Source organism: Phocoena sinus, chromosome 9 (genome assembly GCF_008692025.1).
Source record: "Phocoena sinus isolate mPhoSin1 chromosome 9, mPhoSin1.pri, whole genome shotgun sequence".
Classification (NCBI taxonomy): Eukaryota; Metazoa; Chordata; class Mammalia; order Artiodactyla; family Phocoenidae; genus Phocoena; species Phocoena sinus.
The window spans coordinates 13338124-13353597 of NC_045771.1; the positions used below are offsets into that span (position 1 = coordinate 13338124).

At 36.7% G+C, this 15474-nt stretch overlaps 1 protein-coding gene across 4 annotated transcripts in view; it reads left to right on the forward strand.

Moving 5' to 3' along the window:
• The window catches only part of BRAF (B-Raf proto-oncogene, serine/threonine kinase), a 162637-nt gene that overhangs the window by 58284 nt on the left and 88879 nt on the right, over nt 1-15474 (forward strand). For all 4 annotated transcript variants that reach the window (XR_004351379.1, XM_032642648.1, XM_032642651.1 and 1 more), the window contains exons 2-3: nt 959-1060; nt 14450-14713. Coding sequence is in view for 3 of the 4 variants with exons in the window: in XM_032642648.1 (XP_032498539.1) it covers nt 959-1060; nt 14450-14713 (366 nt within the window). In the remaining variant the exon portion in view is untranslated. The remainder of the gene's footprint in view (nt 1-958; nt 1061-14449; nt 14714-15474) is intronic.

Genomic DNA, 15474 nt, shown 5'->3' on the forward strand with positions numbered 1-15474 from the left:
TAAATGGATGAGGCTTGGAGCCTTCCCAAGAATGTGTTTCATTAATAAAATAAGGTCTTGCTCTTAATTTTCCCCCCCTTTTCCTTCTTCTTTTGTTTGTTAGGTGCTTTGAAGTTTATACAGCTCAGAACAGTGCACCTTAGTAGGATTTGAGATGGATAAGAACTTTGCCTTTCTTTTACAAAGTGGAGAATTAAAATAGTGGTAATTTTAAAAGGAGAGGAAGAAAGGAGAACTAGTTCTAAAGCAGATCGACTAGGAAGAGTACAGATAGACATTGAGGATCTGGAAATTGATTCTCCTAAAATCATCCATGTCGACCTAACCTTAGGTTACCGTTGAAGTTTGAAGACCGTTGAAATAAGCAGCGCCATAACAGTATTTTGAAATGAGTGTTAGATCTATCTATACTTAATTCAGCCATTTAAAAGGATGCTTATACAACCCTTGAAATGGAGTAAAATACATGTGTATTGACATGGAAAGAATTCTGAGGCATGTTGTTTGGTGAAAAAAGCAAGTGTTAAAATTATTTTAATATGTAATATTTATATTATATATAGTTGTATATTTTATATATGTATATATTTATGTTTTTTACTTGAGTAAAAAGGAGACATGGAAGAATGTATATCAGACTGTAAACAGCACTTTTTGGCAGGGGGCCCAGCAATGTGGGGAAAGTGAAAAGAGATTTTCATTGCTTGTTCCTGAATACTCATGTATTACTTAAATCTTTTATAGTTGAGAATATATTGTGTTACTAGTGTAGGAAAAAATTTTTTAAAGTTTAATAATAAAAGGGAAAAACCACTATACTAAGTGATCTCTAAGGTCTCTAAGCTTTAAATTTCAAGGAACACTGGCAGTTACTGCAGTATTTTAATAGAAATGTTAAAATATTTCTAATTCATATTCTAAATGATTTGTATTCAAATTCTTTCAAAATATTTTTTAGGTGTGGAATATCAAACAAATGATTAAATTGACACAGGAGCATATAGAGGCCCTACTGGACAAATTTGGTGGGGAGCATAATCCACCATCAATATATCTGGAGGTAAGCTTTTGAGTATCATATATGTAGTAATTTTGGAAAGAAGAAAATGAACTTATAAAAAAGCATTTGTACTGGTAATATTGGTTATTTTAGGGAGTGGGATTAGAAGTAGATATGGGAAGAGAGAATTAGCTTTGTCTTTATTGTACTTTTTAATCTTGTTTCACTTGTTACAATAAATATGTAGTATTTTCTAATTTGGAAAATATCAAAACTAAAGGAGAAGTTGTATATAAGCTTCAAAACATCACCCTGGTTTAAAAAAAAACAAAAACTTAGTGAAAAAAAGAGAGAGAGAAAACAGTCTTTTCTGGAGGTCAGCAAACTAGTTACCATATTAGAAAATGGGGAGAATTTTGTGAAATATCTTTTTCCCAGAACAAATCCCCACAAAATAGGTTTTTGCTTCCTTATGGATAAAGTCTACAGTATTTAAATAGCTCAAAATTTCTTAGCCTTACTGTTTTATAGTGCCTTCAGGCTTTTGTATCAAACCTTTAACATAATTGTAAATTTATTGATTAGTCATTGTTCTTAATCCTGTGAGGTAGTAGTTACTGTTATAATCACAGGTAGGCTTTCTTGGCGTTAGTTTCCTATGTAAGTCACTCAGCTTCCACAGCTAGGAAGCTGTTATGGAATCTAGGCAGTCAGGCTCCACAGCCCACACTGCTTACCACTACACTATACTGGCTGTCTCTATAAAAGCTGGCTCCAACTGTAATCACTAGTTACACTGGGAGATAACCCTAAATTACAAATGATCAGGTTACCATTTGCCTTCAAATGCCAGAGATTTTTAGGCATGGATTGACAGACTCCTAAACGAAAATTCTAATTTAGTAATCTAATTGCTTTTAAAGGGTAAGTAAATCTTCAGTATTTCAAGAGAAAGTAAGCTTGCATTTCTAAAATAAACTTGGAAGTTTGGAAATAACTGCTAATAAACTGTTCTTTTCTTCATATGGCTTATCACAGAGCACACTGCCAGTTAGTATCGGTGCTAGGACTAGAATTCATACTTCTGAATATAGTTAGCGTACTTTCTAATATCCCATGCTGTCTGTTTTTTTTTTTTTTAACATCTTTATTGGGGTATAATTGCTTTGCAATGGTGTGTTAGTTTCTGTTTTATAACAAAGTGAATCAGTTATACATATACATATGTTCCCATATCTCTTCCCTCATGCGTCTCCCTCCCTCCCACCCTCCCTATCCCACCCCTCCAGGCGGTCACAAAGCACCGAGCCAATATCCCTGTGCCATGCGGCTGCTTCCCACTAGCTATCTACCTTACGTTTGTTAGTGTGTATATGTCCATGATTCACTCTCGCCCTGTCACAGCTCACCCTTCCCCTCCCCATATCCTCAAGTCCGTTCTCCCGTAGGTCTGTGTCTTTATTCCTGTCTTACCCCTAGGTTCTTCATGACATTTTTCTTTCTTCTTAAATTCCATATATATGTGTTAGCATACGGTATTGGTCTTTTTATTTCTGACTTACTTCACTCTGTATGACAAACTCTAGGTCTATCCACCTCATTACAAATAGCTCAATTTCGTTTCTTTTTATGGCTGAGTAATATTCCATTGTATATATGTGCCACATCTTCTTTATCCATTCATCCGATGATGGGCACTTAGGTTGTTTCCATCTCCGGGCTATTATAAATAGACATGCTGTCTGTTTTACTTGTATGTGTGAGGAGAATGAGCAAAGGAGTCATAAGGAGGCAAATAGTCCTGGTGAAAATAGTAATTCTTTGTTAATCAGAATTAGACAACTTAACCAGCAGTTTTTCTGCTAACCATCTTGTGTCAGGAAACTTTCCCCATCCTCAGATGTAATCCATTTGCATCGATCACCATGTCTCACTGTTGCAGGGATTTACTACCCCTCCACACACATACGCTTCAGGCTTTTTACTATTTGAATTACATCTAACGAGGACGGTATACAGCAGACTATACCTCATAGGTTATATCGTTAGCATGTAGATTCTTACTCTCAGGGACTAACACTACACAATTTCTCTGTAGAAGGCAGTATAATATAGTGGTTAAGATGAACCATGGAGTCACACAGACCCTGTGTTTAAATTCTGGCTCTGCCTTAATTTATGCAGACAGGTTACCTAACCTCCTTATACCTCACCTCATTGGTAAGATGGGATTGTATCACACATATGGTAATTTAAAGATTAAATTGAGTTTATAATTATGAAATAGCATAGTTCCTGACACATATTAAGTGCTCCGTAAATCTTTGATTCATTTGTTCAACAGATAATTTTTGAGTGCCTGCTAATATTTGTACTTGTCTAAGCTCAGGGGATATAACAAAAAACAGCCCCACCCAACCCACCCTCAGCCAGATCTCTGCCTTCAGATAGCTTGTATGTTAATCAGGGGAGTGGGTTACAGAAAATAAACATAGAAATAATAAAACATTGAACTTACCACCATTTGATATACTGTGAAGAGGAGCCTGGCTGCAGATGACAGTATTCTTCCCTGAGGAAAGTTGACCAGGCCCAGGGAAAAGACTTGTGGGTATTGCTATTTGAAGGCCCTTAAGTGGGTAATCTACTGATTACCCACTGAGACCCACCATTCTCCTTTTTGTCTCTATGAATTTTACTACTATAGAATGTCACGTAAGTGGAATTCTAACATATTTCCTGTAACTGGCTGATTTCATTTGGCATAATGTCTTCAAGCTTCATCCATGTTGAAGCATGTGTCAAAATTTTCTTCCTATTTAACGCTGAATAATATTCCATTGTATGTATATATCACATTTTATTTATCCAAATGGCTACCTTCAGTGGGTGGTTGTTTCCACCTTTTGGTTACTGTGAATAATGCTGATTTTACTTCTTTGGGGGCTGTATACCCAGAGTGGAATTACTGAATCATAAGACAATTCTATATTTAATTTTTTAAGGAATTGCCATTCTCTTTTCCATAAGCAGCTACATTTTGCATTCCCACTAACAATTCTTTATATGCTTGCCAAGACTTATTTTCTGTGTATGTGTGTGTGTGTGTGTGTGTGTGTGTGTGTGTGTGTTTAATAATAGGCATGCTAATAAGTGTGAAGTGGTATCTCATTGTGGAAATGCAAATCTCCAACTTTGTTCTTCTTTTTCAAAATTGTTTTGGCTATTTGGGATCCCTTGAATTTCCTCATGAATTTCAGAATGGATTTTTCTATTTCTCCAAACACATTGCCATTTTGGTAGGGCTTACACTGAATCTGTAGATTACTTTGGGTAGTATTGACATCAAGAGTCCTTAACTCTTAAATATGAATGGACGGTTAAGAATAACCAGATAGAGACTTCCCTGGTGGCACAGTGGTTAAGAATCCATCTGCCAATGCAGGGGACATGGGTTCGAGCCCTGGTCCAGGAAGATCCCACATGCCACAGAGCAGCCTGTGTGCCACAACGACTGAGCCTGTGCTCTAGAGCCTGCGAGCCACAACTACTGAGCCTGCATGCCTAGAGCCCGTGCTCTGCAATAAAACAAGCCACCTCAGTGAGAAGCCCGCACACCGCAACCAAGAGTAGCCCCCGCTCACCTCGACTAGAGAAAGCCAGCGCGCAGCAAGAAGACCCAATGCAGCCAAAAATAAAATAAATAATTAAAATTTTTAAAAAGATTAATAAATAAATAACCAGATATTTAAAGAAAGCTATTAACAGGAAATATAATGGCAGAAATGGTCAAAAGGAACTCAGAAACAGTGCAGAGAACAGAAGAAAATTTGAAAATAACTATAATTAACATCAAAGATAAGAGAAAATATAGTAATCTGTTCTTGTTTCGTGGTTGTACTAAAGAAGCAAAAGTAATAGAGAATAAGAGCTCTTGAAACTAAAATAGTAAATTAAAATGGCATAACAGAAAATTTAAATATGTGTGTGTGTATCTGCATGTGCATATAAACAGACAAACAAACAAATGCTATAAAGTTAAGGACATCTTCCAGAAAGTAGAAAAAAACAAAGATGGAAAATATTAAAGGAAAGATCAGAAAAATTAGAGAATAAGTCTAGGAGATCTATAAAAATTAAAAATGTTTTTAATCTGCAAAAAACAAATAACAATTTGTCCAAACATGTAGGGGTATTAATTTCCGCTCCCATAACAAGAAACGTGAAGGTAAATTATTCAAAGATTGTTCTACAGCTCAAGGTTGTCAGACACTGGGGTAGATTGCTGTAGTCCTTTTGGTTTTTCTGTCATAACTGCAGCACATCTGAGAATCGTACTCTAACACAAGACGTCAAATCAGAAAGAAGGGATCACAGATGTTCTCTGGTGTACTGAGCCCTTGCAAGGAGGAAAACCTCCCCCCCCCCCAAATCCCTTACAAGTCTTTACATTTCACTAACCAGAATGGGGTTACATACACCCCTAGACTAGTGCCTGTGCTTACATTTCCTGAAATAAGAGGCTAAAAAGTAAAAATTTCCCAGTGTTCACAATTTGGCTTCAGATTAATTTGTGCACTGGCAGGTAGAAGTTGTGCTATAGCATTTCGAAAGAAACCCCTTTGGTGTTTTCATAGAGAGATAAATCTTTACCTATCTCTCCATTTCTTCCTTTTAGCAGAACAGAATGAAATCACTTATATCACCATCAGAAATCCTTGTGGCTTTCTTTTTTCTATGTACTAATTTATTTAAAAACGAGTTTTTAAGTTCTAGATTTTCTCCAACTGGCATATGAATAATAATTAACATTCTGTTTATTCCCTTGATGATAACTGCAGTGAAATGAACTACTGTACTCTAAAGAATTTCAGGTTTGTCTTTTCAATCATTGGTTCCAGTCTTTTCTTTTTACCATCATACAGAGGAAGAAAAGATGAGTTTCCCCTAAAGGTCGTTCCCCAGAATTTCTTATTTTTCTCCCAATTCTTCTGTATTTACTCATCCAACAAATTATTTGAATGCCTTCTGTGTGTAAGATATAATGCTAGATGCTTTTCTAGTAGTAGATTCTTCTTTCTAGACCTGATATATTGGATTCCAGAGGTGAAGGGATAAAGTTTCTGGAATAACCCTACATATCTAGTGTTAACACACTGAATCCAAGCTACCCCTGAATTTATATGTATGCTGGAGTCCCCTGCAGACAGACAGATGATGACAATAAAGCTCCTAACATTTATTGAGTGCTTGCTGTGCCAGGAACTGTTCTAAGCATACAGTAGGTCATTTAATCCTCAGCCTGCCCTGTGAGTTATATTTAATATTCTCATTTCCATTTTATAGATGAGGAAGCTCAGGCACAGAGGGTTTTAATAATAACATGACGAGAGTTACACAACTAGTAATGGGGTAGCCAAAGTTTGAAGCCAGACATTCTGAATTCAGAACCTGTGTTCTTTTTCTTTTTTTTATGAGTCTTCTATAACTGCTTACATTTTCCCCACGTGTATGTCTTCTTTTTTATCAGAGCCTGTGCTCTTAATTGCTATATCATTATTATGATGCTGACAGCCTTTCTGATCTGTAGTCTGTGTAGAACCCAGGATAATGCAGAGACATTTATCAAAACAAATACTGCAATGAAAATAGTACTGGGACTCCCATGGTGGTCCAATGGTTAAGATTCTGTGCTTCTAGTACAGGGGGCACAGGTTCAATCCCTGGCCAGGGAAGTTCTGCATACCACTCAGTGTGCCCCCCCCCCCCCCCCGCAAAAAAATCTGTGAAGAAAATAATACTGGAAGCTAGGTGCTTCCTTTGGAATGCAGAACAGTTCATTAATGATCACTCTTGGGCAATTTGAAAGATTTCATTGTATCTTGTAAGATTAAGTTAAAAAGAATAAATATAATGAACTCTAATAAAAATTTTTTCTTCCACTGCCTTTTCCCATTATGTTTTAATTAAGTACGTCCTGAATTTTCTTCCCATTTTAATTTTTTGTTTATTATTTTTTTAAGTCTTTATTGAATTTGTTACAATATTGCTTCTGTTGTTTATGTTCTGGTTTTTTGGCCATGAGGTATGCGGGATCTTAGCTCCCCGACCAGGGATTGAACCCAAACCCCCTGCATTGGGAGGCGAAGTCTTAACCACTGGACTGCCAGGGAAGTCCCCATCTTCCCATTTTTAATTGGGAAGTAATTCATATACCATAAGATTCACTTTTTTAAAGTGTACAATTGCATAGTTTATAGCATATGCACAGAATTGTACAGTCATCACCACCATCTAATTCCAAAACATTTTCATCACCTCAAAAAGAAACCCTTTACGCATTGGCAGTTGTTCTCTCCAGCCCCTGGCAACCACTGATCTACTTTCTAAATCTATGGATTTGCCTATTTGGACATTTCGTGTAAATGGAATCATACACAATGTGGCCTTTTGTGACAGGCTGCTTTCGCCTTAGCAGAATGTTTTCAAAACCATGTTGTAGCTTGTAGCATTCATTGTAGCATTTCTTCCTTTTTATGGCTAATATTCTGTCATGTGGATATGTCACATTTTGTTTATCCATTCATAAACTGATGGACGTTTAGGTTGTTTCCACTTTTGGGCTATCATGAATAAAGCTGCTATGAACATTCATGTACAAGTTTTTGTGGTAGGCATATGTTTTCAGTTCTTTTAGTTATGTACCTAGGGATGGAATTGCTGTGATCTTTGGTAACTCTGTGTTTTAACTTTTTGAGGAACTACCAGACTGTTTTCCAAAGTGGCTGCACCATTTTACATTCCCACAAGCAATGTGGGAATGTAAATGTGAGGGTTCCAGTTCCTACACATCATCACCAACACTTGTTATTTTCCGTTTATTATTATTATTGCCATCCTAGTAGGTGTGAATTAGCATCTCATTGTGGTATTTTGATTTGTAATTCTTTGGTGGCTTATGTTTCTTTTTCATGTGCTTATTAGTATTTGTATATCTTGTATACAAGATACAAGATTTGTATTATATACAAATCTTGTATATGTATATACATATATTATGTATATATATACATATATATACATATATATATTTGTATATATATACAAATCTTATACAAGATTTGTATCTTGTATATCTTGTATATATTGTATATCTGCTTGGGAAAAGTGTCTATTCAAATCCTTTGCCCATTTAAAAAACTGGGTTGTCTTTTTATTACTGAGTTGTAATAGTTCTTTATATATTCTTGGTAGGAAATCCATATCAGATATGATTTGCAAATATTTTCTCCCATTCTGTGGGATGTCTTTTTTTCACTCTTTTGATAGTGTCTTTTGAAGCACAAAAGCTTTGATTTTTTTTTTTTTAATTGTTCAGATGGTAAACTTTATTGTGTGTATTTTACCACAATACAAAAATTTTGGGGGAAAGGGGGTGATTCTGGCACTTCCTTAAAATGTTAAAATATGAAGTTACCATATGACCAAGCAATTCTACCGCTTGCTCTATATTAAAGAGAAAAGACAACATACTTCCATACAAAAACCTTTGCAACTAATGTTCATAGCAGTATTATTCATAATTCCAAGAAGTGGGAAAATCGCACTGTCCATTAACTGATGAATGGATAAACAAAATGTGGTATATCCATACAATGAAATAATATTTGGCAATAAAAATAATGAAGTATTGACATGTGAAGCAACATGGATGGACTTTTTTTTTTTTTTTAAACATCTTTATTGGGGTATAATTGCTTTACAATGGTGTGTTAGTTTCTGCTTTATAACAAAGTGAATCAGCTATACATATACATATGTTCCCATATGTCTTCCCTCTTGCATCTCCCTCCCTCCCACTCTCCCCATCCCACCCTTCCAGGCTGTCACAAAGCACCGAGCTAATATCCCTGTGCCTTGCGGCTGCTTCCCCCCAGCTATCTACCTTACTACGTTTGTTAGTGTGTATATGTCCATGACTCTCTCTCGCCCTGTCAAAACTCACCCCTCCCCCTCCCCATACCCTCAAGTCCGTTCTCCAGTAGGTCTGCGTCTTTATTCCTATCTTACCCCTAGGTTCTTCATGACATTTTTTTCCCTTAAATTCCATATATATGTGTTAGCATACGGTATTTGTCTTTTTCTTTCTGACTTACTTCACTCTGTATGACAGACTCTAGGTCTATCCATCTCATTACAAATAGCTCAATTTCATTTCTTTTTAAGGCTGAGTAATATTCCATTGTGTATATGTGCCACATCTTCTTTATCCATTCATCCGATGATGGGCGAAAAGCTTTGATTTTGATGAAGTCGAGTTTATCTACTTTTTCTTTGGTTGCTGTGTTTTGGTGTGTCATCTAAGAAACCATTGCCTAATCCAGGGTCATGATGATTTACTTCTGTGTTTTCTCTAAGAGTTTTTTAGTTTTAGCTCTTACTTTTAAGGGTATGATACACTTTGAGTTAATTTTGTAATATGATTGTTAGGTAGTAGTCCAACTTCATTCTTCTGTATGCAGATATTCAGTTGTACCAGTAACATTGTCAAAAACCAGTTAACCATAAATGTATGGCTTTTTTTCTGGACTCTCAATCTATTGTGTTTTTTTATATGTGTATCAATATCATGTGTTTTGATTACTGTAGCTTTTAGTAACTTTTGAAATCAGGAAATGTAAATCTCCAAACTCTGTTCTTTTTCAAGATTGTTTTGGTTATTCCAAGTAGTTTGTACTTCTGTGTGAATTTTAAGATCAGCTTGTCCATTTCTCCAAAAAAAAGCCAGCTGGGATTTTGATAAGGATTGCATTGAATCTGTAGATCAATTTGAGGAGTATTTTCATCTTAATAATATTGTGTTCTTACATTCTTTTTTAAGTTCAAAAATAAATGAACTAGGGCTTCCCTGGTGGTGCAGTGGTTGAGAGTCTGCCTGCCAATGCAGGGGACACGGGTTCGAGCCTTGGTCTGGGAGGATCCCACATGCCGCGGAGCAACTGGGCCCGTGAGCCACAACTACTGAGCCTGCGCGTCTGGAGCTTGTGCTCCGCAACGGGAGAGGCCGCGACAGTGGGAGGCCTGCGCACCGCGATGAAGGGTGGCCCCCGCTCGCCACAACTAGAGAAAGCCCACGCACAGAAACAGAGACCCAACACAGCCAAAAATAAATAAATAAATAAATAAATTTAAAAAAAAAATAATAAATAAATAAATAAATGAACTATACTTCAGTTTGAAAAAAGAATCCATTAAATGAATGAATGAATAAATAAATAAATAAATAACATGAGCTGTGCCCTCAACTACCTTATAGTTTAGTAGAGTCATGTTGAGAACTCAGCGAAGTAATACAGTAATAACGATAAGAACTAGTACTACTTATTACTACTAATAAAAGTATTTATTGGGTTTTTGCTGTAATAACTTCCTTTGCTAGTATTATTTCACTTAGTGCTCACAAAGTTTTTTCACAAATGATTTTGTAAAAAGCCATATAAAGAAGAGTGTGGTAATACTCCAAAGGAGGTGAAAAGAAAATACCGATTTTGGATTTTTACCAAGCAGACCTTTGAATTAAACTTTGAAAAATAAGTAGGATTTTTTTTTTTTTTTTTTTTTGCGGTACGCGGGCCTGTCACTGTTGTGGCCTCTCTCGTTGCGGAGCACAGGTTCCGGACGCGCAGGCTCAGCGGCCATGGCTCACGGGCCCAGCCGCTCCGCGGCATGTGGGATCCTCCCGGACCGGGGCATGAACCCGTGTCCCCTGCGTCGGCAGGCGGACTCTCAACCACTGTGCCACCAGGGAAGCCCAATAAGTAGGATTTTGATGAGAAGGAATGGGGTTTTGGAAAAGCTGCCTCCTGAAGAAATATCTGGTTTCTGCAGCTTCTTGAAGCACCAGAGGAATTTTGTTGATGCTGGTAATGGTGCTTGAGGTGTATGTTTATGTGGGAGGACTTGCTCGAGTTTGCAGGGTAAGAAAACAGAGAAAAAGAGAAAGTTGGAAGATACGAGAGAAAATGGAGATAATGATGAACCAAGGCCTCCACAGAAGAGGCTCTAAACACCCAGTGTTAATACTAAATGGAGAGCAAAAGAAGGCTGGGGAAAGATGGGGAGAATTGATTGGACAAAGAAAGAAGAGGAAGCTTTTATTTGATGGCTTTGATCTTCAGAGTAAATTTGAAGGTAATGCTATTTTCTTGAGTGAATTAAAGGTTGGGGGATGAAGTTAGGATCCAGAGAAGCATAGGAAAGGTGGGAGTAACTATTGTGAGAAATGTAATACGAATTAAAAATAAGTACAGGGGCTTCCCTGGTGGCGTAGTGGTTGAGAATCTGCTTGCCAGTGCAGAGGACATGGGTTCAAGCCCTGGTCTGGAAAGATCCCACATGCTGCACAGCAGCTAAGCCTGTGCGCCACAACTACTGAGCCTGCGCTCTAGAACCTGGGAGCCACAACTACTGAGCCCGTGTGCTACAATTACTGAAGCCCGTGTGCCTAGAGCCTGTGCTCCACAACAAGAGAAGCCACTGCAATGAGAAGTCCGCACGCAGCAATGAAGAGTAGCCCCCGCTCACCACAACTAGAGAAAGCCCGCGCATAGCAACAAAGACCCAACGCAGCCAGAAATAAATAAATATTTCAAAAAATTAAATAAATAAGTACAAATTTTCATATAGTAGTGTGAAAGACTGATTTCCATGAATTGATAATGGAACCAGTTGGCCTTGTTTTATTATTTTCTTCAGTAATGTGTGGTAACCCGAGAGAAAGAATGGAGTAATTGAATGATAGAATTTACCCAAAGTTGGTATTTGACAAGCAAGTTGGTAAAAGAATAAGAATTAACCAATCTAAGATGTTACCATTGGCATTGTTAAAATGGTGAGCCACAAAGTATGGGAAGTAAAACAGCAAAGAAATCTGAAAAACATTAAGGGATTAATGTTGACAATGAGCAGATTAGTGTGGTAGTGAGGATGAAATTTAAGACAGTGGGATAAGTGTGTGTACATAGGGGTATGGGAGGTTCCCAGTTGAGATCTTGTCATCATTTGGAACTCTTCGGTTAAGAACTGTTTGTATCTCTGGATCTTGAAGGTAGAGTAGAAACAAATGCGTTTATAGATACAAGGTTTAGAGAACTTGAAGGCAGGAGTGTTGTAAGAGTAATCAGCATCCACATGGAATGCAGCGAGGATAATGGGATGAAATGAGTCAAACCAGGTTCAAAACAAGGTAGGCAAGTACCTTGGTAGATTGCAGCTATGAGGATGGAGAGAGGTGGAATAAGTAAATGTGTTGTACTTAAGGAAGAGTTATTGATAAATGCAGTGAAATAATAGATTGTAATCCACAGTGGAGGGAACAATATATTTTTAAAAATTAAGGCTAATATTTTGATAAAGAAGTAACATTCAGAAAATTTGTTTACATTTATTACTTTTCCTAAGCCTAACTTTGTGTAGTAAATGTACTTGCCCAGGTGACAGTAAATAAGAATATTTGATCTATGCAAGGAGGAATTTTTGTCTTCCAGGCTGCATGTACATAATCTTCAAAGTGTAGGAATTGTGTTAGTCTTCATTTTTGTGGTTTGAGCCCCAAACACTACTAGGTACATGTGTGCTCAATATATATTTATTGAATAAGCGAAATCTCGATAAGTGGATCATACTGAAAAAGATGCCCTTAAGTAATTAGCCCATTGAACTGAAAGCTAAATAGATATACAGCTCAGAAAATTTTGGACTGATTTGATTATAATGCCTGAGATGCTGTGAAACATTTCAGGGTCAGCATTGGACAACTATTAGATTCTAAAGGAGAGGGCATTTTGGTGTAGTTTAGGCCCTTTACTTCAGTAGCTCATTTTAGTATTTTCCCTCCTCACCCCCCCAAAAATTATATGGTAGGATCAAGCATATCAGGTGTGGTGGCCTATATTGAAATGAAATTTCTCCTTTATTCTCCTCTACCTTAGATAATTCTCCCTTGCTTATAGAATGACGTTCAGGCTTCATAACATAGTATATACATTCTCTACAAGCTGGTCCCTTACCCACTTTTCCAGTCTTATTATTTGTGTTCCTGTTCTTCACTTAAATTTCACAAACATCTATTGATCCCTTGATATGTCCCAGGTATTGTATGACGTTGAGCTATACTAGTCCATAGTTTTCCTCTATGTCTTAAAATTTCTTACCTCCTTACTCTGTTACAAAATTTCTCCTGTGCTACACAGTACTCTCTTCTCCCCACTTAACTCCATCTATCTAAGTGCTAACCTTTTAAGACCCCCTCTCTTTCCTTACTCTTATCTTGTATCAAGAACATTCTTTGTTTATTTCTCATGTACAATACTTGCACAAATAAAAATGCATCCATCTGCTTCTTTGTAGCCTAATAAGTGATGGGAAATGCCATTTTTTTAAATCTTTGATTCTTTTCAATCTTTGTAACCTTTCATAAATCTTTATAGTGTTGCATCTATTTGGGGTGGTAGGGAGACATGGTGGATTATAGTGTGGGGGAAGGTGATTACTACTGCCTCAAAGGACCATGGACACATACATTCCAATTCATTCCATCTCTTTATTTTCAGTAGCATTCTCTTTCTAAGATTCTTCCTACTTTTAGAATATGATATCTTAAGTGATCATTTGACCTTATAGCTTTAGTAAAATGAAACTTCTAGAAAGGTACCCTGATGGATAATGGCCTCAAAATTTCTTGACTGCAGGGTGTAAACTACCTTTTCAAACAAAATTCTATTCTCTAAGCAGTATTTGATGGGAAAGGGGAGGTCATAAGATATCCATAGTGAGTAAAAGAAGGTATTTTAACTAATAGCTGTTTCAGAAAAAAAAGTGGCAGTTATACATCCTCTAATCCCTGTTGAGGTGATTTTGGTGGTAATGGTGAGATCTGACACTGTGTACCTTAGTCTTGTTTTTTGACAGATCTCTCTAACACCTCATCTCCTTCTCAACCTCTCTCTCAGTTCTTTAGAGAGAGAGAGGCAGAGAGAAGTATGAAACCTTATATGCCTACAACTTTTCTGGGAAAAAAATAGGGTATTTATCTGTGATGTATTAGTATTTTATCTTATGTTAGATATGTAGTTTGGAATATAAATTGTGATTTGGCCAGAAAATTGCAAATACTGGTTTTTCAAAATTAATATTCATGGCTATTATAGACATATATATATGTGTGTGTATGTCAGTTTCTAGATGTAGTGTCTTATAACAAAAGATTTATCAATTTAAAGGTAAAAGTACTAATTTACAATACTTCCAGCACTTATTTTGTAATTTGTAATACAAAATCGTGTCAGCTAGATTATAAAGAGATTATAATCAAAGACTTAAATTTCATATTTCCTTTTGTTACTGTCAGGAAAAAGTCCAGATTCAATGTAAGTCTACTTTATTTTATAGGCCTATGAAGAATACACCAGCAAGCTAGATGCCCTCCAACAAAGAGAACAACAGTTATTGGAATCCCTGGGGAATGGAACTGATTTTTCTGTTTCTAGCTCTGCATCAACAGACACCGTTACATCTTCTTCCTCTTCTAGCCTTTCAGTGCTGCCTTCATCTCTTTCAGTTTTTCAAAATCCCACAGATGTGTCACGGAGCAACCCCAAGTCACCACAAAAACCTATCGTTAGAGTCTTCCTGCCCAATAAACAGAGGACGGTGGTGAGTCAACTTTAATATCATCATTGCTTTTTCTTTGTATTTTTCAGAAAGACTAGTTGTTGAAAATGAAATGTGATACCCAGTGGTCATGCAAATGTAAGCATCCATTTCAAACAAGAATGGAAAAGACATAATTATTTGGTGCCTAAGTCTGTGTTCCTTAACTGGAACAAATTGCATTGTTTTTAGTGTCAGATTTGACATTTATACCTGTCAAACTTGAACCACACTCAAGTCTGAGTACTAGTGCCAGGGCTCCAAATAAAGGTTAAAGTTTCCCTTGTGAATTCTTAACTATAGACCTGTTCTTATCATAGCGTGTGGGGTTCATAATTATATTACCTATATTATTCAGGAATTCTTAACCCAAGAAATTAACAACTGCTTCTGAAGTGGTAATAGCATTCAGGAACTGGGCAGAAACAAATGCATACCCTCCCTTAGCCCATATAGGTCTCATGGAATTCACATACAGAATGCCTCAATGACAAGGTCAAAATCACAAGTTATAATATGCAAGGAAACAGTCTACCATCAGTGCATTAGAAGACTTAAAAATAGCAGGATTAGATTCCTAAGAAGGAACCAAATAGAATTTCTAGGTAGCCTTAAAATTTAAAACTCAGTGGATGAGTCATCATCTCTGAAGTATTATTACTAAAAATGATTGTGTTGAATGTTAAGCTTCTGGACTTTCCATTTTACAAGAAACATGGGATAAAGGGAAAAGTTAAGCACCATGAGGAAGCAATTAGACAAAT